Raw genomic sequence first — 23,599 nt, 5'->3', positions numbered from 1 at the left:
AATAGGGATATTTATGAGACAAAGCAATTGTATTTTGTGGGGCTGCAGTATAAACTCAAAACTCAAGCAATCCAGGTACCTGGCAGGCAAGACCTTTGTTGAAAACCTTCCAGCCCAGATACAGCTCATTTAAATACAAAGATACTATCTCATTACAGGCATGATATTGATACTGGTCCTCTATCTAATTGATGTTTTCCCTCAAGTACCTCTAAGTGCTGGATGGTTTGACCAGAGGCCGGCAGACAGAGGGCTGCTGGCTGCGGCCCAGACCCGTTTGTCCACACAGTGACTTGTCAAGAGCTTGTTCCCCTCGCGACAGCTCTTGACAAAACCAGCACAAATTCATGGTCAGAAGAAATACCTGGTGAGGAACGCTCTGGGCGCTGGTTAAGAAGCTGCGCCCGTTTTGTTAACTGTGGGGAAGAAAGCTGAAGTCTGGTTTTAAACCTGACTGGCAACAGAGGTCGCGAGACTTATTTTTTCCTTTGAAAACGTGATTCAGCCGCTGACAACCCCAGAGAGGCTGCGGGGTTGCCCGGGGCGAAGGGCCACGGAACAGCCCCGTCCGTCGCGCCTCAGCCCGCTCCGCTCCGCCAGCTCCCAGCCCGCCGGCCCGGCGGGGCCTGGCTCCCCGCAGCGGGGCGGGGGCACTGGCAGTCCCTCGGGGGTCCGCGGCTCCTCGCCCTCACGGAGGACCCAGCGGCACTGCGGACCGCGCATGGGGCAGCCCAGCCGCGGCCCGGGACCCCTAAGGGCCGGTGGCAGGTGCCGCCAGCCTGAGGGGAGGCGCCATGACGCGCGAAGCAGGGCCGGGAGGACAAAGGCTGCCTCCTCCCGCCCCCGTCCCCACCGCAGGGCGGAACGGGCCGGCCCCGCGCGGCCCCCCGCCGCCGCCCCCGCCTCGCCGGGAAGGCCCAGGCCGGAGCGCCGCTCCGCGGGGCCCCTGGGACGGGTAGTCCCCGCTGCCCGCGCTGCCTGCGCCGTCCGCGCCGACGGACTCTCCGTCCCAGCAGCCCCTGCGCCGTCTCCCTGCCCTCCCCGCCCGCCGCGCCCCCGCCGCTGCCCGCTGCCTGCCGGGCCCGGTAGTGCCGTGAGGCGCGACGGCGGCCGGCCGGCCCGGCGCAGGAACTGCACCTCCCGGCAGGCAGCGCGGCTCCGCGCCCCTGCCCCGCGCCCCCCGCCGCGCCGTGTTGTTGCGCCCGGCGCGGCCCGGCCTGGCCCGGCCCTTCCCACCCCTCTCCCGGCGCCCCTGCCGCCGCGGACGGGCTCGGTGTCCCAGGGCAGCCCGGGGCGACGGCAGCTCTGTGTGCCGGGGCCCGGCATGGCACCGCGCCGCCCTCCGCGCGGGGAGCGTTGGCCGTAGGTGCGGCGGGCTGCCCGGGTAGGTGCGGCGGCGCCCGGGGCCGGGAGGGCGGCCGTGGGCCGTGCCGGATGGGGATCCGCAACGGAGGGGCCCTGGGGGGGCCGGGCGGGGTGGGGGGCTCCGAGGAGGCCGTGATGGGGTGGGGGTTCTCTGGGGGTACTGGGAGGAGGTGGTGGCCCTGAGGCGTGAGATGGGGGCAAGGGTCCCTGAGCGGGGCTGGAGGGCCACCATGACAGGGGAGCACTGAGGGGGTCTGTGGGACGCTGAGGGTGCCGTACTGGGGAGCACTGGGGTAGGGGCCCCTGAGGGGGCTGGGCCCGGGGGCCCTGCTGCGTTGGGGCTCTTCTGTGGTCGGTGGAGAGGGTTGCTTGAGGAGTGCAGGTTCTGGGGGTAGAACTGGGGAGCAGTGGGGGGGGGAGTGCCAAGGGGTGGCATATGGTTGGTGATCCCCGAGGGGGAAGGGGTGCACTACGGAGCTGAGCTTTGCAAGTGGGTGAACTGGGGAGAACGGGAGTGGAGGGGTACCCCCAGTGACAGGATTACTAGGGAGCAGTAGTAGGAGAGGGAGGGTATCTGAGGATAACTCTGTGGCTGTGCTCAGGAAGGCGCTGGGACTTGTGATGAAGGGATGGTGCTGTAGGGGCAGCTGTCATACTAGGGAGCGTGCTGAGGTGATGGTGGGGAAAATGGTGCCTGAGGCTTTGTCGCTGTATATTATTACAGTGAGGTTCCTTGATACATGTGGAAGGCATGCCTGGAAAGAATTCAGAAATGGGGTTTGCAAGGAGGGGCTGGCATACTTAGGATGGGCTGGTAGGTTCAAGGAGAACTGCAAATCAAAGGGGAAAAAAAAGAGGCAGGTAGCTCTTTTGGGGAATAAGCCAGGCTCTGAGAACCTCAAGGTAGAGCTGTTATATTCTTGCTTGTTGCAGTTGACCAGTGGATGAGAAAGTACCACTTTCCCGCTGTGCTACAACGTCCCAACCTCCCTGGTTTTGCAAAAGCGGATGTCTGAGCATCCTGTAGGCATGGCTCACTTAAGAGAATTTGCCAGCCAGGTAAGTGGCAGTTAAAAATTTGTTTTAAACTCTTGTATCAAGAACAAACGTTGTTATGTTTGCTCTTGAAATGAGTTTAAACAAATTGCTAGAAAATCACTTTTTGCCACTCTCAGTCCCTCTTGCACATGTCTTGGCTTAGTCCTGTCAGCACATTGATTTGTGTCTTCTCCATGGTGGTTTTGGACTGATAGTGTTAGGTTGCTAGCCATATGGAAAGGGAATTCTTCACCCAGTGTGGTGCCTTTCTCTGACGTTAACTTTGCTCTTCTTAGGGAAACAGGAATCATTGGCACTCTTGAGTATTTTTGGGAGGAGAGGTCTATAGAAATGGGAACAGAAAAGCTGTGTGTGCAGGCTGTGCCAGACTTACGTTGCTGAAGGGTTCGTAACAGCAGCCTGAGAAGAACAGTGTTTGTAATCTTAATGCATAAGAGGTAGTGATACTTGATACTGAGCATTTAATTCTTCTGAGAGAGAGGTGAGCCTCAGTGGATGTGGTTAAATCCTGTTGCTGTGATGACATTTTCATAAGAGGAATGTGGAAGGATGATGTCATGACTTGGGACTAAAAACTAAACCACAATAGTGTTGGCTTAAGTCTTCTTTCTTCTGAATCTGGTTGCGGGGTGTGTTTGATTATTGGCAGATGTCAATACTGAATGTAGGTCTTGTTAAACCATGATATGTGAGAATTTTTGGTATTTTTCTGTTCTGCTCCTAAGTGTATAACTGTAATACTAAAGGCTTTAGTGGTTTGAGACTATGCTTTCTCCAAGCCTTTTCTGATTTGAAATTGATTTGCAGTGCATCTTAGTTTGCATGCAGTCTTTCACATAAATGGTTTCCCCAAAGTGTGTGTGGAATTAAATGCAAATATAGTGCCTGAGTGAGTCATAGTACAGGGAGAGAAATGAAAGGAATAGGAAAGGATACTGTCTGGTTAGGGCTGAGAACTGAGGTCTGTAGCTACAGAGGAGGTTGCTCTGAGGCTTTTTTGTACATTCGTTCACTAATGAAGCTTATCAGAGTTCCAGTGGTCTCATCTCTGAATTTGTTATGCAAATGTAAGACATTCTCAGATTCTGTCATCCCATGACTCTCTGTCTGGTCCTGGAAATAGGAAAGCAGTCTGTGTTGTCCATTCCTCAGATCTCTTTAGGAATCCTTGATGGGACCTCGTAAGCTATGTAACTGAGCCTTGCTGGAAGGGCAGTAGGAATTGGCCTGAAGTTCTGTTCACTAGTTTAGGGAGTGGTAGGAGGTTCTGTGAAATTTGAGAGACTAAGACTTGGACTGGGATGTCAGGGGCTTGACTTGTCTTTGTTTCCTGGTTCTGTTGCTGATGTGGAGGGTTACCGTAGGCAAATCCCCAGGCTGCTTTACCTCTGTGCATCTGTTCCGCTGCCTCAGCTAGTTGGCTGTCTGTTGTTTCTTGGCTGCCCTTTGCTGTGTACATACAGCACAGTGGGCCTCCAGTCTTTGTTGGGAGCTCTATCTGCTAGATGATGTATTTGCATTACTGTGTTTAAAGCTCTAATCTGAGCTCTGTTTCTAGTATTGTTGTTCCTTATGTGACGTTGAAGAAGCTGTTCAAGTTCTCTGGCTAAGTAATGCCGCACTCCCTTGAAGCAAAGGGATACTAGCTGTGAAGCAAGTTGGGAGCCTCAGAAAAGTTTGTGTATTTCAAAGTGCTGAACACAAACTTTCCTCTTGTCTATACTCCAAAAGTTCAAAACGGTCTCAGGCTCGGCAGCTGAAAAGAGCTGTGCACAAATATCGTGTAGACAGGGAAGCTCTCGGATGTTTCCAGATGCCAAGCTGATTTCCCCAAAGAGAACAAACATAGTGCCTGTTGCCATAGTGCAACGACCAATCTGTTGGTGGCCAGAGGTTAGGGTGTAGCATGCAATGTGGGTGAATGCTGGATGGGAAGTTGGGGAGGAGAGGAGGCAATGAAGGAAGGGTCAGTACCTGAGGTCTGTTAAAACTTCCTCCTTCTACTGTGTTTGGCAGGGGAAAATGACGTTTGTTTGTTTGGCTGGTTGAAAAGTACTCTAGTCAGAGGTAACACTAAATGCTGCTGTAGTTCCATGTAAACCTTTGGAGGCTGCCAAACTCCCAAGCAGCTTCAGCTCTTAAAGTATTGTGGCCCTGACAATCTTTTTCTGTTACAGACTTCTGCCATATGTAACAGTGATTGTGATCCTGACCTGCCTCAGACCATGGAACTCTCACTTCCAAAAGGGTTTCAGCACCTCTCAAGTGTTTTATGCAGCAGATGCAAGCCTGACTCTTGCTTGCAATGCTGAATGTGGCTCTTTTGAGAGTGAGATCCAGCTGGACACAGCCCAGAGAGAAGACCTTGAGCTGGTCCAAAGGGTATTTGCTTCTGTTCCTAATATGCAGCTTATCTTTCCGGGTAGTAGCTTTGAAATGAGGGTAGATATTTACCCTTTTTCTCTATTCTCCCCTCAAAGGCTGTGGATATCATGTCTCTGCAGCTGGTGTTACTGCCAGGCTTGCCTCATAATGCACTACATTTCTTAATTCCTGATGTCTGATGGTAAACACCCCCACACCTGTCATGACAGAGCATCCTTCTTTCCTGGGCTGTGAGAACCTGGAGGGCAGAAGAGGAGCACATTACTGACAGATTGTCCTCATCCCGCTCATACTTAATTCCCTCCCCTTCCTGCACGTACAACCAAGATAGCTTTGTGTGCTCTCCCCCCAATGCCTGTTCATGCCTGACTGAGCCGTCTCTGGTGTCTGACTGCTTTCAATGGGGAGAAGCAGCATGAAGCTTTTTGCTCCAGACCTGCTGTGTAATTGACATTCAGTCAAGCAAAAAGGTAGGATGAGGTGACCATCCCTAAAAGCTTTGTGCGTTGTAGTAGAACAAGGAACAGCAGCTGGCCAGCTAGCTCTTCAGACTCTGGCCTGGTTTTGCAGCCCTGGTGGGTTCTGTGAACGTGGAAGAAAATGGAAAGATCCCAAGGTGGTGAGTGGCTGCAAAACTGACAGGTGCTAATAAGCTTCTTTGGGTTATCTGTGCTCATTTATGCCAGGTGTAAAGGATTTAATCTGGATTTTATTACTTTGTACTAATGATGTTTCTCAGGTGTGTTTGTAGCTGTGCACAGTTCTAGAACATGGATTTGCAGCCAGGGTGATTCTCTGACAAGACACCGAGATCAATTCGTATTTAGAAGGGAACGGATCGTGCTTGTAACACCCCTTATTGCAGTGCTCTGCAGGTACAAATTTACTGGGCTAGAGGAGAGTCAGGCTACACAGAATGTGTTCTGCTTCCCTCTGCCTGCCCCACTTGATCCCCCAAGTGTGGTAGTGTGCTTCTCTTCTGATGGGGCGATGCACTTGCATAGTGCTCTGTTCCTGGCATAGCTGCATTTGTTCTGTCTGGTGAGTGCCAGGGCTCGTATGCCCATCGGTCTGAATGTTTGCTCGTCGGCAGCGAATTACCATGTGGCAGCTCAAACAGGAACTTTTTAATGGGCGAGAGCTTTTGAGCAGGTGTCCTGCAGACTAGCATAATTCTGTCTTAGTTTGTCATGGGAATTCAGGATTGCTTCCACAAAGATGCCATCTGGCAATGTCTTCTGTGGTGTCCACCATGGTAGCTCACAGGGTGTTCCACTGGGCAGACCTGCTTGAATTGGTGATGGGCTCGTTTCCTCCTCCCTGTTTACAGAAAGTGAAGAAATTTGTTAGCGGACTCTGGTTCTGCAGCAGGCATCTGGGAGACTGTTAACCATGGCTGGAAGGACTCTCTACCACTTTGTGCCATACTCGCTCACTAGGTTCTGGTTGTTGATGGGTATGGGTTGTGTGATTTGGACAACTCCATCAGGGGATGCTCTTCCTCAGGCCCTCCACAGAAGACTCATATTCTTGCCCTGTCACCTGAGAGCTCTGAAGCATTTCCAGATCAGTTTTGAAGTGACAGGTACTGGGGAGGTAAATTCACTATCTGCAAAGTTTCCTGTTCTAACCTAATGTGGTGGGCCTGTCTCTTCTGCCCATCAGTGTTGTATCATTTTCCTGAGCCCTTGAGCAAAATCGCCACATGCTTGTCATGAAGGTTTGTCTCCTTCACCGCCCCTACCTGAACTGCTTCGTTCCACAGAAAATGGGATAAACCAACATCAGAGCATGGAAGTTTGTTTACGAAGCTGTCTGTGATTACAGAGCCCGATACATAAAATGGTGGTTGTCCCAAAAGCTGCCTGCAGTAGCTGGTGCTCTTACGTTTGATGTCCTGTTCTTGAAGAATCAGTCCTGATTCTTTGATACGCCATGCCAGGCTGAGGAGAGGAGCAGTAACTCACATCTTGCAATTTCTTTTCTCTTGGAAAAATTACTGACCTGGGAGGGGAGGAAGGTTTTCTTGCAGGGTTGCTTCCTTGCAGGATTCATGTGGATAGCGTTTCCCTTACCAGCTGAGCCAGGTGCTTCTAAGAGATGATCCTCTTTCTCTCCCTTCTCCCTGACGTGTGAGAGTAGCTGATGTGGCAGGTGGCATTGCAGCAGGTGACTGTGCAAGGTGACGTCTGGGCCACGTTGCTGCCCCTTCCTGTGAGTTGGTCAAGAGGTGGAAGCTGCTCCTGGCCTCTTGTGAGCCTGGACTAGCCAGACTGTTCTCTCTGCGCTGCAGTCATCATTCTCATGTTGCCTCCTGGCATTTCTCAAACTCAAATCCTCTTCCTTTCCCCCGCCTCCTTCTCTTCAGTCCCTGTTACATATCTCCAGTTCCTTTTATCTCTGCATATCCCCTCCAGTCTGTTTCCAGTGCATTTGTTCAAAGTACAGCCTGTTTGGGTGTTGCCATGGATGCGCAAGGATATTTGGTTATCCTTCTGTATCTTGGACTGGAATGCACGTGGAAATCCTGTTGAGTAAGCTGACTGTAAAGCTCATTCTGGGCCTGGCTTACTCCATATAGCAAAGCACTGGGCACAGAAGGCAAACAACCTGTAATGACTGGCTGGCTTAATCATTAAGCAGCATCTAGGGCTGCTCAGTGGTCGTCTGCTGCTGGAACCTGGTGTTAGATGGAAAAATGCAGCTGCTCTGTCCTCAGATAAAATCTCTGCCAGCTCAAGGCCTTTGCAAGGGAGCAGTCCCTCTGGGTGACGTGTTGGAGGTGATACAGAGAAGTTCTGGGTGTGGAAAACTTGCTCTAATGGCTTGGATGCTTCCTGTAGATCAGGCCATATTTTACAGATATTTTTTAAAAACTAGACTAATTTTTTTAAAAAGGCAGAAAACCTATTCACAAAGGGCCTGTTAATAGTATGAAGAAGAGCAGGACCTCCTGGTCTGCAGCTGGACAGAATGAAATAGCTGATTTCTTCACTTTCTTGTGTGTACTTGTCCTAATAAAGAATTAACTTTGAAGCTGCTGTTAAAAGAGTCTGTATTTCTCCAGCCAGTGCTATTAGTAGCTTCCCAGTTGATGTGCTTATCTAATGAGGGAAATGCTATTTGCTTTTGTATCTGGGTGTGCCAGCCAGAGGACAGGGTGTTCCAGAAAAGCAGGTCTGCAGATGGAGTGTCCATTCAGCTCTCCTGTCTCCTCTGGTATAGGCAGGTGTCTGGCCTCCTTGCTGCTGACCTAAAAGATGCAAGGCTCCCCCTGTAAATATCTGGAGAGAGCTGGGATGGGTGCTGCCTGGAAATCAGGCTGCAGCAGAGAAGACAGCTAGTGTGAACTGGTATTTATATTATTAGAGTATTTCACCCTCCAAATAAGTAGGGAAAGGTGCAAATTGTATAAATCATTCCAGGCTTTGAGTGCCAGAAAGCAGACTAGGGAAACATCCATGCGAACTTCCTGTGGCCTCTTGCTTGCGCCCATTTTCTCATCCAGATCTTCAAAGGAAGGGCTGGTTCTGGTACACCGTGTCTGTCTTTATCCAAGCATGAACAAGTATTTGCTCATGGAGCTGCTTTGGCACCAATTTAGTGCCTGCAGTTGAGCAGTCCTGTCCCAAAGGACCCAACACCTTCCGTAGAGATGCTTGCTGGCGTTCTCCTTCTGGGCTTCTTTCCCCTTCCTCCTCCCAGTGACTACAGTCTGAAGGGGCAGAAAGCCCATGTAAAAGGGTTCCTTGGTTTTTCTAATCCTGGATATATTGTATATATATACATAGGGATGTGAGCTGTAGGGGTATACGTGGCACTCTGCAGGCTGCCGTGGGAGTTAATGGACTTTTCCCATCTTTGCTTTAGCACTCCAGGGTGGATCCTGAGGAGCTGTTCACCAAGCTGGAGCGGATTGGCAAAGGATCGTTTGGTGAAGTGTATAAAGGGATTGACAACCGCACCAAGGAGGTGGTTGCTATCAAGATCATTGATCTGGAGGAGGCTGAGGATGAAATTGAGGACATTCAGCAGGAGATTACAGTGCTCAGCCAGTGTGATAGTCCCTACATCACCCGGTACTATGGGTCTTACTTGAAGGTAGGACAAAGCCATGGCAGTTCGCTTGCCAGCAGTTTGGGAATGGCGTGGGCTTCTCGATGGGTGCTGTAGCTGCTGGTGGCGTACAGCACTGGAAAGTGTCCAGTCTGTGAGTGTCAGTGTGGCAGCAGGAACAGCAGTAGCTCTGCCCATTGCATTCATGTGGTCTTAATAGGAGGCTGGGCTTTAAGACACTTGCAAAGCATATGGAAATGAGGTCCTCGGTACAGTGTGGTCCCAAGAGCAGGACGTTTCCCTGGAGAGAAAAATACTCGTTGAAGAGGCTGCCCTCTCCCCCGTTTGGCCATTCTTGAAAGGAAGTTTGTGGAATACTTTTCCAAAGTATCACAGTTTTAAGGTAGTACCACTGAGGGCTTTATGTGTCTGAAAAGAAGAGCAGTTTGAAACTGTATTTGTGTTCTTGTGATCATCATTTGATCAGAAATGATGAAAAGAACAGGAACTGAGTTTTTGGAGGAATGCTGGTACCACTTCCATTGAAAACAGGTTTAGGAATCCCCAGTGGAAACTACTAGTAGTGATGACCAGAAGTGGCCTCTGCATGCCAGCTGCTGGAGGTATATGTAACATTGGGTCTGTAGCAAACAGTTTCTGGGCTCTTTGGATCCTGATATTCCTTACGTATTTTTCAAAGGCTATAATGCATTTTCTCAGCCTTCTACTGCAAACACCAAGCAAGCTGTAGTTCCATGGATCTGATGCTTACCTCCTACCAGGACCCTGTGAACCTCAGTCTGGAAATCTCTGAGGAGTAAGAGATTGTCTTACTGATTGTACCCTTCAAGCTGGCAGTCCTGTTACTGAGATCAAAGGCTGCAAAGGTCCCCTGTCATTGTCAAGAAGGAGATGTGCTACATCTGTTGGAGTGATGTTAAATGGCTACAGCCTGCAAATATGCTTATCTCTGTGGGCTGTATAGTCTGGTGCCTGTAGGGACACTAAGCTTGCTCAGGTAAAACTGCAGACTGAGAGAAAGAAATGTACTGGAGGCTGGTCCACTGCTGTAATGCTGTGTCAGTGGGAAAGAGGGAGCTGGGAGCAACCTCCTTAGGCCTCTGAGAGCTGCAGTGTGCAGCATCTCTTGGATTGTGTACAGGACTACACATGTGTCTTGCTGCCTCTGGGGTGTTTCACTTTTCTGCCTGCTTTTATTACTGTCTTTACTCTTGATTTGTGCTCTTGTTGCAGGGCACTAAGCTGTGGATAATTATGGAGTACCTAGGAGGAGGTTCAGCCTTGGATTTGGTAAGCTATGGACCATGGAAAGCGCTGGCTGGAGACCTGGTTTGTGAAATGCCTGTAACTGGACACTCACTTGCCACATACCATCTTTTTGACAGCCCTGTGCCTGAAGGGTAGGCAGTGCAGGACAGATGTACTGGTTATGCATATCCCAGAACAGAGGAAATGTTTGCATGAAGCTCAGCATTCAGAGCACTGTTCTAGAGTGTGCTCTGCTGCTTTACAATGGAAGGAGCCAGTGACCTTAAAAGTGACAGCAGCCAATTGATTTGAGCGGTGCAAATCCATACTTCACCTAACACGAGTTCATGGTATTGTTCAGTGCTTGCATGGCATCAAGCTCAGCAGGGACCTGGTCCACAATCAGCGTTGCCAGGTGTTTGATAATACAAATGACATCTAATAAGTTACCCCAGATTTTAAAGGAATACAAATGCAGAATAAACACATGGCCAAAGTTCTGCTGTGCAGTATTCCATCACAGGATTTTGCTTTTCTCCTTAGGACAATATAAAGCCTGTTTTTCCAGAGCAGTAACTAAGGTCATGTAATGAAAACTGCTAAGCCTGCCTGCACTGAACTGACTTGGAGGAAGGGTGCAGGGGTGGGGGCTGTTACCAGCAGAAGTCACGTTAGTGTCAGAACCTCAGTTATTGCACTGAAAAGGCAGGACTTCTTTAGAAGAGAACTGATGAAAAGGAGAAGAGCTTTGATACAATACTGTACAGCCAGAAGGTAGAAGTTGTCTCTGGCTGGTGTAGTGGCTGAAGTTCAGTGTTTGCGTGCTAGTAGAGGGACTTGAACAAGAGAAACTGTTAAGATGTTCTGTTCAGCAATGTATTTCCAGGCCAAAGCAAAAGATGAGCATCCTGCTGTTTCTCTGGGAAGCCTTTAGTAGACTAACAGCAAATCCTCCAAAGATTTTCCTTTTAATGTTGCCAGGTACAAAGTCCAGCACTCTGCTTACAGAATGTGCACCGGGCACACAGTAGGTGCTTCCTGCTGAATGTGACCTTGGCTGAGGTTTCCAAGTAGCAAACTGAGAGGCTGGAAAATCCAAGGCATCAGTCACCCTCCTTTAAGTCATTTTTCTGCCCTTTATCAGCTGAAGCCAGGACCCCTGGAGGAGACTTACATAGCTACTATCCTGAGAGAAATCCTAAAGGGTTTGGATTATCTGCACTCTGAGAGGAAGATCCACAGGGACATCAAAGGTGAGAGTGGAGAGCTTAGCTTCCTGTTAGGTTGCTTCTTTCTGAATTTGATGCTTGTCATTTTATTGCAACTCATGACTTATATGTCTTTAGCGTTTAGAGTACCGGTAAGGATCTGTAGCTCTTCTCTGGCATTTGTAGTCTGGACAGGCAGGGGGCTAAAGCAAAGGAGTCCATGAAAGGCATGCTTAGATGTTAGCTGACTCCGTTATGTCTGGACATTTGCTTTACTGCTGGACTCCAAGGCGTGTGTATGCTTGTTATCATGGTTATAACATACTGCAAAGGTAAGCTGTCCTCATGCAGGGTTCACAGCCCTAGAAAATCAGGGCAGCTTGTGTCAGCTTATCCTGTTACTGATTTTTATAGTCATTGGCTGTATGCAGTGTAGAGAGACCTGGCATCTGCCTCCCGAAGAGCAGTCTCACACTGAGCACAGAGCATCAGAGGACAGCAGGAGGACGAGAGGACAGTGCTGTGGAGATGTGGCCAGTGTTGGATGCTAACTGCTCTGACCCTCTGCAGGAGGGGATGTGAACAAGCAGAGCAGAGAAACCTCATGCAGGGAGATATGTAGAAAAGATTCTGTTGTGTAAGTGAAACTACACATTTCTAGCACTGCAAGCTGTGCAGGACTGTTGGCTGCCAGCAGAGTTGGGAAATACAAGTTTGTAGGTAGGGTGTCACAAGTCCTCCCAGAAAACCCCCGTCCCAAAACATGTGCAATATCACTGTCTTAAGCTGAGTGGGAAGCAGTACAAGACCAGGACTTGTGAGCTCTTTAAAAGGATCTGCTATTTAACCTTTGCTGAGAGCTACTAGGAAAAAAATCAAGACCATTTGAAGTATCCTGGGCCATGTTGTCCTCTTCTTTGTGTGGCAAGGAATCACATCTCGTTGATTGTGTGGCCCTTCACACCTGCTCCTTGCTACTGCCCTAGAAATATCCCCCTTCTGATCCAGCCAAGCTTATGAACTTGGTCCGTGTTAGCTGGCAGAGGTCAGAGCTTGAGAACGGTGTGAGGCTGGGAATGGGAATCTGAGCTGTGGGTTTCCACTGGGCAAAGGAGGATGTCACAGGAGGTCTGTTCTCAGTATTCAGTTCTGTGTGGGCTGGAGATGATTCAGAAACTAGTGGACTTGATGCTTCTTTGTGTGAACAGCTGCCAACGTGCTACTTTCGGAACAAGGAGATGTGAAACTGGCCGACTTTGGGGTGGCTGGACAGTTGACAGACACACAAATCAAGAGAAACACTTTTGTTGGGACTCCGTTCTGGATGGCACCAGAGGTCATCAAACAGTCTGCTTATGACTTCAAGGTGAGCTGGGAGCAGGAGGTTTGCTGCCTGGTGCTACTGTATGTGAGATGATGCCAGGGTTAATTACAGGGATTGGAAGTGCTGCTTACTGCACAAATGATACTTTCCTGTTATGGTTCAAGGTCTGTTGGAGAAGTTTGTCTGTTACACATGAAACACCCTGTCTGATTTTATGTGATCAGCCCTTCAGCTGTGCTAAAGTTGCATGCTTCCATGTTGCAGAATTGATCCTTGCTGTTCCATGCTGTCACTGTTCTTGCTCTTCTTTCAGGCAGATATCTGGTCCCTTGGAATTACAGCCATTGAACTAGCAAAGGGAGAGCCTCCAAATTCCGATTTGCATCCTATGAGAGTTCTCTTCCTGATCCCCAAAAATAACCCTCCAACACTTGAGGGTCACCACAGCAAGCCCTTCAAGGAGTTTGTGGAAGCCTGCCTCAATAAGGATCCTAGATTTGTGAGTATTGCTGTCCACCTGTGAATTTGGGTGAAGTATTGCAGACGTCAAAGATTTATTTAGCAGGAAGACCTTTTGGTGCAAGGTTTCTGGAGAGAAAGAAGTACTGAGCTTGCCGGATGGACAGGCAAGCCTGGCAGGAGTTGAAGTCGTGCACTTGCATGTTTAGTGTGCAGAAATGGTTAGATGTAGCATGCTTTCCTTTTTGCTCTAGAGGCCAACAGCTAAAGAATTGCTAAAGCACAAGTTCATCACACGCTACACCAAGAAAACCTCATTCCTAATGGAGCTGATAGATCGGTTCAAGCGCTGGAAGTCGGAGGGCCATGGAGAAGATTCCAGTTCTGGTGATTCTGATATGTACGTACATGTTCTGCATGGAGGGGTGCCCCTGCCGTACCCTGCATGCCCCAGAGTAGCCTGCAAACAGCTCAGATCCTTTTCCCCACCTGGGCTGGAGATCTTACGGTAGTTCAGGGAGGCCCGTGAGCATCTGCTTGTGGGAGCAGGTGACTGCTGCCTGAAGAAACAGGCTGTTACCTCCTGTTCAGTGGGACCCAGTGCTCTATTCTAGTCTTAACCTGTGGAGCCTCTTTGCTGAGCGTAAGGGATCAGAAGTACTAACAAGATGCACTAACTAACTAGTTTGTGCATAACTAGTAAATCAAGGCTGTGTTTTATGCACATCCAGTTAAATAAAAGAGCTGCAGGCTCTAGGAAGTGTGGCAACAGCTGCATATGTGTGCGTATTCATGGGTAGACAGCTTTGCTACCAGTGTGGAGGATAATAAGGCTGTAATCCTTGGGTGAGGAAAGGGCGCTGTTGCCAGGCAGAGCTTCTCGTCACCTGTTGTGGCCAATGATTTAAGTGATCAGTTACTCTGGGAGTTTGGCTTGTAACACCTAAGTCTGGGCCCTCAAACTGTGCACTTGGATTGTCTTGAAATTCTTCTAAATTTGACTAGCACTTCAAACTGTCTTCAAGCTGGCTAGAGCAGAAAGGTGGTCTTTGGGATTTGAAAACATGATGTAGTACTTTGCTCAGGTCTCTGTAGTGCTGTATATGGGCTGTAGAGACTGAAGTGTTCCTCTTCAGGTTTTTCTCTGGAATAGGGAAATGCCTGGGGCCGTGTGGTGATATGACAATCTGGTGTGGGGGAGCTTTTGCCTGTGGGAGTGCATGGGTAAAACACCTGTTGTATGAAGCTGAAGCTTTGTCTTGACCTTCCCTTTTTCATTTGCAGTGATGGAGACACAGAGGATGGAGACCAGGGTCCAATCTGGACATTCCCACCAACTATTCGCCCCAACTCCTTGAGCAAGCTGCACAAAGGAATGGCTCTTCATGGTTCTCAGAAGGTACGTTTGCTGTCTGGTCTTTCCAAAGTGGACTGAACTAACCCAAGCTTTTGAGGGTCTTGGGGAAGTTACCAGGCACTCGTGTTCTGTCTAAAATTTGCTTTCATCTGGTATTAAGGGCTAGTGCCACAGAGCTGCCTCTTCCACATGGTCAGGGTACTGCAGTCTGTGGCTTTCCTGAGACCTGGTGAGGGGACTGCCATCAAGGTGGTGTGAATTTACCAAAGGCTTTTTTTATAACTTCTTTTCATGTTGCTTTCTAGCCTACTGAGCCCATCAAGAGGCAGCCACGGTCACAGTGTCTCTCAACGCTTGTTCACCCAGTTTTTGGGGAGGCGAGTACAACCTCTTGGTGTCTGTGGTGATTGGAGATGAAGAGATGCCTGACACGGATAAGTAACTGGGGAAGGATTTGGAGAAGGGAGGCGTGATGAGGTTCCTAGTAGTGTTAAGGGACTATGAAGCATTTGTGCCTCTGTTCAGGGATTTATACCGTATGTTAGGAAAGTGAATATGTCCCTGGAGTGTCCTCTCTGATATGCTTGTGTTCCTGTAAGTACAGCATTACTGTGTTGTCTTCTGGTGAGGACAAGGTAGAGGAGTACCTGTTTCTGATTTGTGTCTTAGGCTTGCTAATGCCTAGGCAGCTTTGGACTCTGATGTCCCTGGCCTCCATGGTTGAAGTGCGGCTCCTGTTAGGGCAGGCAGGTATTTAAGCTTGCCTGCTGCCATGCATGTTCCCTGCCCTCGTGCTATGTGCTGCTGTCCATGGCAGAGTCACTGAGAGGAATGTGGCTGGATCAGAGCAGGAGCTGGCTTTGCCAGTTACTAGGCCATCTTCTTGGTTTATACATGTCTGCTATTGGTAGCATGCTGAGGCCGAGGAGTTACCTATGGCCTGTGGAAGGCAGACAGAGGAAATGTGTTTGGAAAATCCACCCTGTTTCCCTGCCTTGTGTTCTGGGTGGGGATGTGGGGTTGCAGTAAAAGCTACCATTAATGATGGGATAGTGTCTGTATCAGCAGAGAGTGGAGTTGTCTTTCCAGCTGGTGATTTAAGAAAGGAGAAGAGTATGATAATTATAAGGGGGCTTCAGTTGCTGTTTGCAGCAGGACTGTAGGAAAGGAGGTTCTACTTCAGAAGAAATCATTTACACAGGCACTGCCTGTTGGGGTTCTTTTCTTGGGGTGCTGGGTCACAGAGACCCATTCTCTGGTCCCAGTGACTTGCTCTTTTCTGGATCCTGATTCTGTTCCAGGGGTGGCCCAGCAGAGTGCTGTGCTTTTTGAGGTTTAGTCTCTGGACTTGATCACTTCTCGCAGGTCGAGTGCTATGTGGAAAGAGGGTTTGCTGCAGGGCAGGAAGCAGAGGTCATTCTAAAAAGCAGGCTCTTGAGCACTGCTTCGGAAATTGAGAGTTCAGCTAACTGGACTCTTCTGTACTCTGCTGGGCTCGGCCTCCAGAGGTTGGAGCATGAGGCAGATGGTCTGGGTCTCGTAGGCCTAGACATGAGATAAAAATGAAAAAAAAAAAGTTGTTTTCTGATGCAGGCAGTCTGTGCAGCATAATCACTGACCTCTGGTTCTCAGTCCTTCCTGTTTAGGAGTCTTCTGCATGAGGGTGTGTTCAGAGCTGTGAGTTCTCCGAACCAGTGAGTGCATCTTCATGCTTCCCTTTACCAGCCTTGCTGCACCAGTTCCAGGTGGAAAGTGGCTTCTTGGACCTTTAATTTCTGCTAGTTTGACTCCTGTGCCCCAGATTTGCTGATGCTCCTTTCCTTTGATTAGACATCCCTGCCATCTCTGCTGATCCCACTCAGCAAACTCATGTGTAGGGAAGGTTCTGGGCAGTCTCTGGAAAAAACTGGCTTCTGCGTGCAGTAGCAGGGGGGTGAAAGAAAACTTGTCTCCAAATAGGAAATCTACTTCACTGCTGGTTCCACCTGCTCTGTTCAGTTCTGGTTTCCTGCCAACAGCAGGTCTTTCTCCTTCTCACCATTGTATTATTGCCTCTTATACCTGCTAGGTTTTGATCACCACTTTCCATAAAAGGGCTGAAGCTGGGCTTTGTGAATGGAAATCTTGCTGAGATGCTGTTCATAGTCTTCTGCGTGTGTATTATTGGATGTTAATACTGAAGATGACCCGTGGTGGGTCATCAACACAGGTGTGGGCAACTGCAGGTCTGAAAACCTGTCTGCCCTTTCTGGGCCAGGGAGGAAAGGTAAGGTATTTGGGCCTGGAGGGCCAAGCAGTAAATAAAGGCCAACCTGTAAGGCTTTGCGCAGTACAGCTCCGTAACCCCCCTGCTAACCTCCAGAAAGCTCTTCTGCAGTGGAAAGTGACAGGGTAACATCACAGGCTGCTGGGCAAACTAAAAGGTCAGGGGCTTGGCATCAAAGGCTGGTGATAAGCTGGCAGTTTACCTGCAGGACAGACCCCATGTTTCATTTTGCTCTGAGGCGGTTAGTCTTTGATCAGGTAGATGTCAAATCAAATCCTTGGCTTTAGCGTCACAACTATTTTTGGCCGAAGAAATCTGTATCCTTGATGTTTAATTGAGTTGCCCTCCGTGCCCCTTGCCACTTCTGAATGAGCAGAGGTGTACGCGAGTTGCTTCCACAGCCGAGGCTTTGTGTTGGTGAGTGATTGCCTTGCTGAAGAGGCAGCAGCTCTTCTTAGCTAGGAACTGTTTCCTGCAAGGGACTTGGAGCACAGGGACGGCTGCAGCTGGTGATTACCATTCACATTGTCCTGCTTTCTGCACCATGGAGAAAAGGCGAACACCAACAACAGGAAAGGCTGATCCTAGAACTGCAGGCAAAGAACTGTGAGGCTTATGTATAGCCCTTTAATCAGCGTAGCCTAACAGGAGCTTAATTGACCAGGTCAGCAGTTAGCTGGCAGACATTGCTTGTTCAACAAAAAGGTTTGATATTTGTTCAGCATGGTGCATAACTGTGCATACTAAGGAAGGGGCTGTTGCGTGAGCTGCTTGTGTGAAGGAGGTGGTGAAACACTGCAGAGGATGTGACTGGGTTTTCCAGCGACAGCCTCCTTCAGGCTCAGTGTCGGTGACCTGTCAGGAGTTCCTTCATGACAGAGGTTTAGCTATTTCAAATTAACAGCTGAAATCGTGTGCAAGTAACCTTGTGACTGGTGAGGCCTAGTCAGAGTGCACTAACCGTGATAGATGTGAACTGAGGCTTTTCATCTAGGTCTATGGAGATCTTGGAGTGTGGGCATCATTCCCCTGTACCCCTGGGGAAAGCTGTCTTGGGAAAGAGTGTCGGAGGCCAAGTGGCTCAGGACCCATAGCATGGCCATAATCCGCCTTGGCCTCCCAGTCCGCTAGAAGCAACTCGGACTTTTTTGTGGCTGTTAAAAGTGATGGTGACTAACTCCTGGTGTTACAATATTTTCTGCCTTACCTGTCTACAAACCTTTGTGTGCGTCTGGGAGCTAAGCTGTCATTAGCAGCAAAGTGACTGTACTGGTTTGGGTAGAGCTGGAGTTCTTTGTTCTGTTACTTTATGGGTTTTCAGGGCTGTTGATGCATTTCTAATATAACTGAGTTTGTTTAAGAGTATATCGGGGCCTATTTGTTAAGGACATCAATTGCTGTTATTACGTGGAAGTAAGTCTGAACTCCAGACATTGGACTGCCATCTTCCTAACCTACAAAAAGAGCCCCTTTTTATTTTTTTAAAGAAAGTGGATGCCCTCCTGCACCCTTGTGTAGTCATACTAAAAGGGAAAGGGACTTAATGCGTGTACTGCACTGCTTAAACAGTGCTTTCTGCAGTGAGACAAGGAACTAACACACGGTTTCTGGGTTGCAGCTTAAAGACAAGCACAAGCAGACTGGAGGCAATGTGGGAGCTATGGAGGAGCTGGAGAACGCCTTTAGCTTGGCTGAGGAGTCCTGCCCAGGCATCTCTGACAAACTGATAGCACACATGGTGGAGCGGGTACAAAGGTGAGTATTCTCTAGCATGTGAGCTGGGGTGTGGCTGGCAGTGACCCAAACCATTGTCATACTCCATAGCTATGGGAAGGGTTGGTGCTGACCAGCTGAGACACCCAAAACCTGAATATTGGTGACAGCTGACCTCATAGTCCCAAGGTCACTTCCTTTATCTGCTTTTATGTAATGGAAGCAGTTCTTCCTGCCTCAGAAGTCCTTTCTCACACCGAACAGGTTTCTGTAGTTCAGATGAATGTTGTAGAGCACAGAAAGATGCTGCTATTCACCTTCATCTTGCATACATATGTATATACATATATATAAGACATCCTGCTGGCCCCATTACCCAGGTAGTGAGGACTATGCAAAATGTCACCAGGAACGCTTCTGGAATAGTGAGAATTTAGAGCGCTTGTGCAGCCAGTCACTCTGCTTGCCCAGCTTCAGGTAGTAGGAAGATGTTTTTCCTGAAGTGAATTACTTATTAAACCAGTGAAGGAGTATAGTCTGTTAGAATTAAGTTCTTCGCTGCTCATCAGGTGCTGCAGGCAGCTTGCCTCCACTGCTGGCACCGAGTTCAGTCACATCCATGTATTGCAGGCAAGTGTCAGATCCTGATCACAGGTTTATCAGGCTTTATTTAACATTAATTTGGCTTTTGTCCCTTTCACAGCAGGCTGTCCTAAATCTTGCCCTTTCTTCAGCAGCTGAGAAACTTAACAATTGGCCCCTCACGGGTTAGAAGGCTGGAAGTAAAAGTGTTTTGCTGTACATGTGACCAAAGGAGCCGTTCTGTGCTCTGGTTGCTAATGTAAATACAACCCAAGCTTTACAGTCTTTACACTCTTGAACTTGGGCTTTCTAAGCATTTGTTTCTGATGGGTTAAGCTGCTGTCATTTGTGCCTTATACCTCAAGCATCCCTTGGATGCTGTCAAGCAAAGAACAACCTTGGATAATAAGGACTGAAAATACTGGCTGTCCTTGAGAGCTTCTGTTACTAAGTTGCTCAAACTTTCAAGCAGACATGGTGTGGGTCTGTTTAGATCACTCGCCTAACAATCACTTTACATTGGGAAGAGAACACTTGTCTCTTCTGGCTGGCCTGTAGAAGACACATCACAGAAAGTGTCCTGTGATACCTGCAAAAACTTTAGCCTCTAGTTGAGCAGGAGGTGCTCACAGATGTGTGTTCGATGCCTGCAGTGCAGTTGTTTCAGTATCGTTCACTTCTATCAGCCTAGAAATAGCACAACTGGACAGTGTGTAAGCACAAGATACTGGTTGGTTGGAGGTTTGCAAAACATCAAAGACCCTGTTGGTTTCTTACTGTAAAACACTAGTGCTCAAAATTTCCTCCTAGCCTAAAAGCGAGTCTTAAAAGCCTGAAAAAAGTGCCACCTTGGCTTTTTGTTAATTTGCTTTTTTTTTTCTTTCAAGACTTCCTTATCTAGAAAACTGACAGTAGCAATGGGAGTGGGGGCAAATACATGCAGACTCACCTCCTTGTCTGCAGACACACTGGCTGGTGCAGTGCGTGTGGGCCACCTTCCAGGTGAGGGCTTGACATGGACAGTAGTGACCAGCTCCACCCACTGTTCTTTCTTGTAGGTTTTCACACAGTCGGAACCACCTGACCTCTGCTCGCTGACACCTACGTTCCCTGCTGTTGTTGTGAGGGGGGAAGGATTTTTTCCAGCTTCATGAGAACTACATCTCTAATCCAGACCACCATCTGCTATTGGACGTAACGTTGTGTTACGGACTTCAGGACATTTCAGAGCCTTCATATTACACGTGTTTCCATGATAACCCAGGGTGGGGTTTGCAATGCAAGTACAATTTAGACCTTTTGCAGAACCCAAGATGGGTGGTCTAATTGTTTTTACAGTTTTAATCAATGCAGTTTTTAATTGTTTCCCTATGGATGTATCCATTTCGGCTTGGTTTGATTCACAGCTTGTTACTGGTGTAAATGCCTGGCTGCTGGAAAAGAGGGCAATTCTCCTCCACTGAGATGTTTCGAAGGCAAGTCTGCCCTTCCTAAAGAAGTGTGTCAGCAGTAATGTGTGAGTGCAGGTATGTTTGGAAGCTCTCCATGCATTACGACCTCTGGGAAAGTTTGAGCAGCTCTCCAGTTCTTCTGGAGAACTGCTTCAACTCATTCGCAGACTAGTAATGAAAAGCTTTCAAGTAGAGCAGCAGCTGAGCTAATATGCTGCCGCTCTTTCCCAGCTTGTTGTTTCACAGGAGGATGAGTTTGCTGACTGTACTTCTTTTGGCTCTGGGACATCATTTTGTATTAGGCCTTGGTTCACCTAATTCAGGCAAAGAAGAACTTGCCTTGGGTCTCCAGGGGCTGGAAGGCAAATTGGTTACATTTGGTTTGGGAGCTGGTAGAGTTCCTTTCCTTGGTGCTTTCTGCAACTGAAGCAACTAGATGGACAGGTTTGGCGGTCCTAGTCTATAAGCTGAGTGGGCACCTACTGTGTGCGCCCAAATGTTGCAGAAAAAAAAAGGGGATGGGGGTGCTGACAGGGCTGCAGTACAAAAGGCAGACAGATGTTGTGTAGCAGTTCTTGAGGCAAGAAACCTGTCCTTAACAGGAAGGTATAAACTGGATGGCTGGCAGCCACAGTGTCAGTGTGGTGTGGCTGGGGTTTGCAAAGCCACTCTAGGCCTCCATCCCCTTCTTCACAGCTTTCACTTTCTGGCTCTTCTTTCAGTCTGGGATCTAAACTCGCTGAAGCCAGCACTCTGCTCCAATTGACAGACTGCGGTGGTGGTTGCTGGCAGAGAAATTAAAGCATCTACTGCTGCTTAAGGTATTCCAGTGGAGCCATCCCCCAACTAGCTTTGCTTTCTGTGTAATACTAGTTTATAAAGCGAACCTTTAATTCAGGTAAAGGCAGAGATCTTAAATCTATAGTTTAAAGGTCTAGAAAAATAGACTTAGGAAAATAACTTCTGATAGCTGGTTGCTTAGAGATCTGTTCTCTAATTGTAAAGATATATCCATTAAGTCAGCAAGACCTTAGATACCCAGATCTTTCTGTCTGGATGTTTTTGTGTGAATGATCTCGTTCACCCCAAAGCCACTGAGAAAAAAAGCTGTAGCTGTTCAGCATTTTTTTTAAAAGATAGGCCACTTTGTTAGTAACAGGGCTTGATTTTTGGTACTTTGATTCAGACCTGGAGATTGTAAGTGCTGCGCTCAAAGTAGCTCAAAAGGACCATATGTTCCCTCCTCCTGGTGTGCGTTGTTCACTTTAGCTTATGACTATCCTTTACTCTTCCTCTCTGATGGATAAATACAGGCTCAGCAAATACTATGAACTTGTCCAGCAGAGGAGAGGTGCTGCTGTTTGATCTTGCTGTAGATCTGCTGCAGAGTTGTGTTTCTCCGTGGTGCAAGCCACCTCAAAGCCTGCATTTACGGAGAACACAACAAACCCATTTTTCCCGCAGGAAAAGGCGTTAATGTGTAGACAGGAAGCTTACTGAGGTGGAAGGCAGAGACTGCAGTCCAGCAGAAAGGCAGCTGAAGGGCTCCTGCTGCTTTTAAAGTCACTGTTGCTGATGGTAGCAAATCGTGTCAATAAGGTACCTTGTATTATTACTCACATACACTACAGTGTAATGAGTAAACTTTTTAAAGGAAACAATCCCCACAAACCTCATCCAGTATTCAAAGCAACAATGGTTTTAGTTTTTAAAAACGTTGAAAGGGATCTGCCACTTTCAATAAAGTAACGAAACAAATGAGGCTGGTGTAACTTTGTCTTTTTAGGGGAAAAGTATTTGTTCAAGCTGCTTTTCTTTGCCACCACCTTGGTCTTCCCCTGCATCTTTCTGCCTCATGTAGATCTGACAGAGAGCTGTGAGACAGACCTATTTAAGTGCTTTCTGTGTGCAGAGTGGATGCAGCAAACGGCATGTTACATTGGTCCTTCCTGCTGATCAGCACTGGGGTTAAGGGAAGCACACTGCAAAAGTCCAGCTGGGCCCTGGAGAAGGCTTCATTGCAGGTTTTGTTGGAGTCTGTTTATTGCTCGGCAGTATTTAGACTGGGGTTTGGCTGTAAAAGCTGTCAACGGGCTATCTCTGCCTTCGTCCTTCTCCCTTTGCAGCTGTGAGGGTCACTGAGCAGTGGCACGGGCTGCCCAGAGAGGTTGTGGTGGTCTCCAGCCTCGGAGATAATAGGGAGGGGTCCGGGCACAGCCCTGGGCAAGCAGCCCTGCTTAAGCAAGGGGCTTGGACCAGCTGAGCTCCCAAGGCCTCAGCCACGCTGTGAGCACGTGTCTCCATTACAGCATAAACACTTCGGAGACTCCGCTTCAAGCATATTTAAAACCTTGTGTATGATTGTCCTTCCCTTAGCAGAAGCGTAGAGGTGAAGGTTACAGTTCAGGAACAGTGAAGTTTCTGACTTCCAGAGCCTGCGCTCTTGCATTTTAACTGCAGAGACGCTGTGCAGTGCTGTCTCAGCTATTTTCTCCTTGGAGCCAAAAAGAGAGACTGACAAATGTACTCCTGGCTGTGCTTTTTTGGGAATCTTGTTAAATGCCATGGGCTTGCACTTGCTGCTGCTCAACAGACTGGCACCAGGACAGTGGGGATGGTGCCACCCATGTCATCTGAGGTGGGGAAGTTCCCTGTGGGGACAAGCCGGAAGGTGATGAGGCTGGCAGAGCTAGGCAGGTGGGTGCAGCTAGTGTTGCATGTGGGTGAAAAGAAAGAGGGAGGGGACGTAGCTGGTGTAACGGGAGTGATTCTGGTAACCAGGGGACAATAAGGGAGGAGGCACCAGAACAGCTCCACTGTGTTGCATTAAACACTTGGTAGGAACTACTGCAAAAACTTGTTCTTTTTTCTTAGGCCATGACGCAGGGCTCTGTTACACTGAACGAAGGGCAGCCAGCCAGTCCTGCGGGAAGCAGGGAAGACCAGTAGCGTTTACCAGAAAGAGCGCGCCCTCAGCAAGGTTGTGGATGACACCAAGCTGTCTTGTGTGGTCATTGCACGGGAGGGAAGGGATGCCATCCATGGGGACGTTGACAGGCTGGAGAGGTGGGCCCGTCTGAACCTCATGGAGTCCAACAAGGCCAA

The 23,599-nt window shown here is 48.7% G+C and overlaps 1 protein-coding gene across 3 annotated transcripts; it reads left to right on the top strand.

The window, feature by feature from the left end:
* The first annotated feature begins 1,067 nt into the window (after positions 1–1,067).
* STK25 (serine/threonine kinase 25) lies at positions 1,068–22,255 on the top strand. Of its 3 annotated transcripts, XM_055817437.1 has the most exons (12): positions 1,072–1,384; positions 2,299–2,424; positions 8,680–8,910; positions 10,120–10,176; positions 11,279–11,387; positions 12,551–12,708; positions 12,980–13,165; positions 13,380–13,525; positions 14,410–14,524; positions 14,788–14,859; positions 18,367–18,503; positions 20,102–22,255. In XM_055817437.1, exons 2-12 carry the CDS (start codon positions 2,374–2,376, stop codon positions 20,139–20,141), a joined length of 1,302 nt encoding a protein of 433 aa, XP_055673412.1. In that variant the 5' UTR covers positions 1,072–1,384; positions 2,299–2,373; the 3' UTR covers positions 20,142–22,255. The 3 variants fall into 3 exon arrangements, 2 of the variants coding, with proteins under 2 accessions (XP_055673412.1, XP_055673413.1); XR_008749435.1 differs by lacking the exon at positions 20,102–22,255 and having other exon boundaries at positions 1,068–1,384; positions 14,788–16,176; positions 18,367–18,505; XM_055817438.1 differs by lacking the exons at positions 1,072–1,384; positions 2,299–2,424 and adding an exon at positions 4,627–4,806.
* The last annotated feature ends 1,344 nt before the right edge of the window (positions 22,256–23,599 follow it).

The sequence above is a fragment of the Falco peregrinus genome, chromosome 12 (genome assembly GCF_023634155.1).
Source record: "Falco peregrinus isolate bFalPer1 chromosome 12, bFalPer1.pri, whole genome shotgun sequence".
Classification (NCBI taxonomy): Eukaryota; Metazoa; Chordata; class Aves; order Falconiformes; family Falconidae; genus Falco; species Falco peregrinus.
The sequence above is the reverse complement of the archived record's forward strand: the minus strand, read 5'-3'. Positions and strand labels throughout refer to the sequence as shown.

Excerpts from the sequence above, each read along its gene's own strand:
- STK25 (XM_055817437.1), top strand. The coding sequence starts at position 2,374 with ATGTCTGAGCATCCTGTAGGCATGGCTCACTTAAGAGAATTTGCCAGC. Across the intron at positions 2,425-8,679 it reads TAAGAGAATTTGCCAGCCAG|CACTCCAGGGTGGATCCTGA; the intron begins GTAAGTGGCAGT and ends TCTTTGCTTTAG. Across the intron at positions 14,860-18,366 it reads TTCACCCAGTTTTTGGGGAG|CTTAAAGACAAGCACAAGCA; the intron begins GCGAGTACAACC and ends TCTGGGTTGCAG.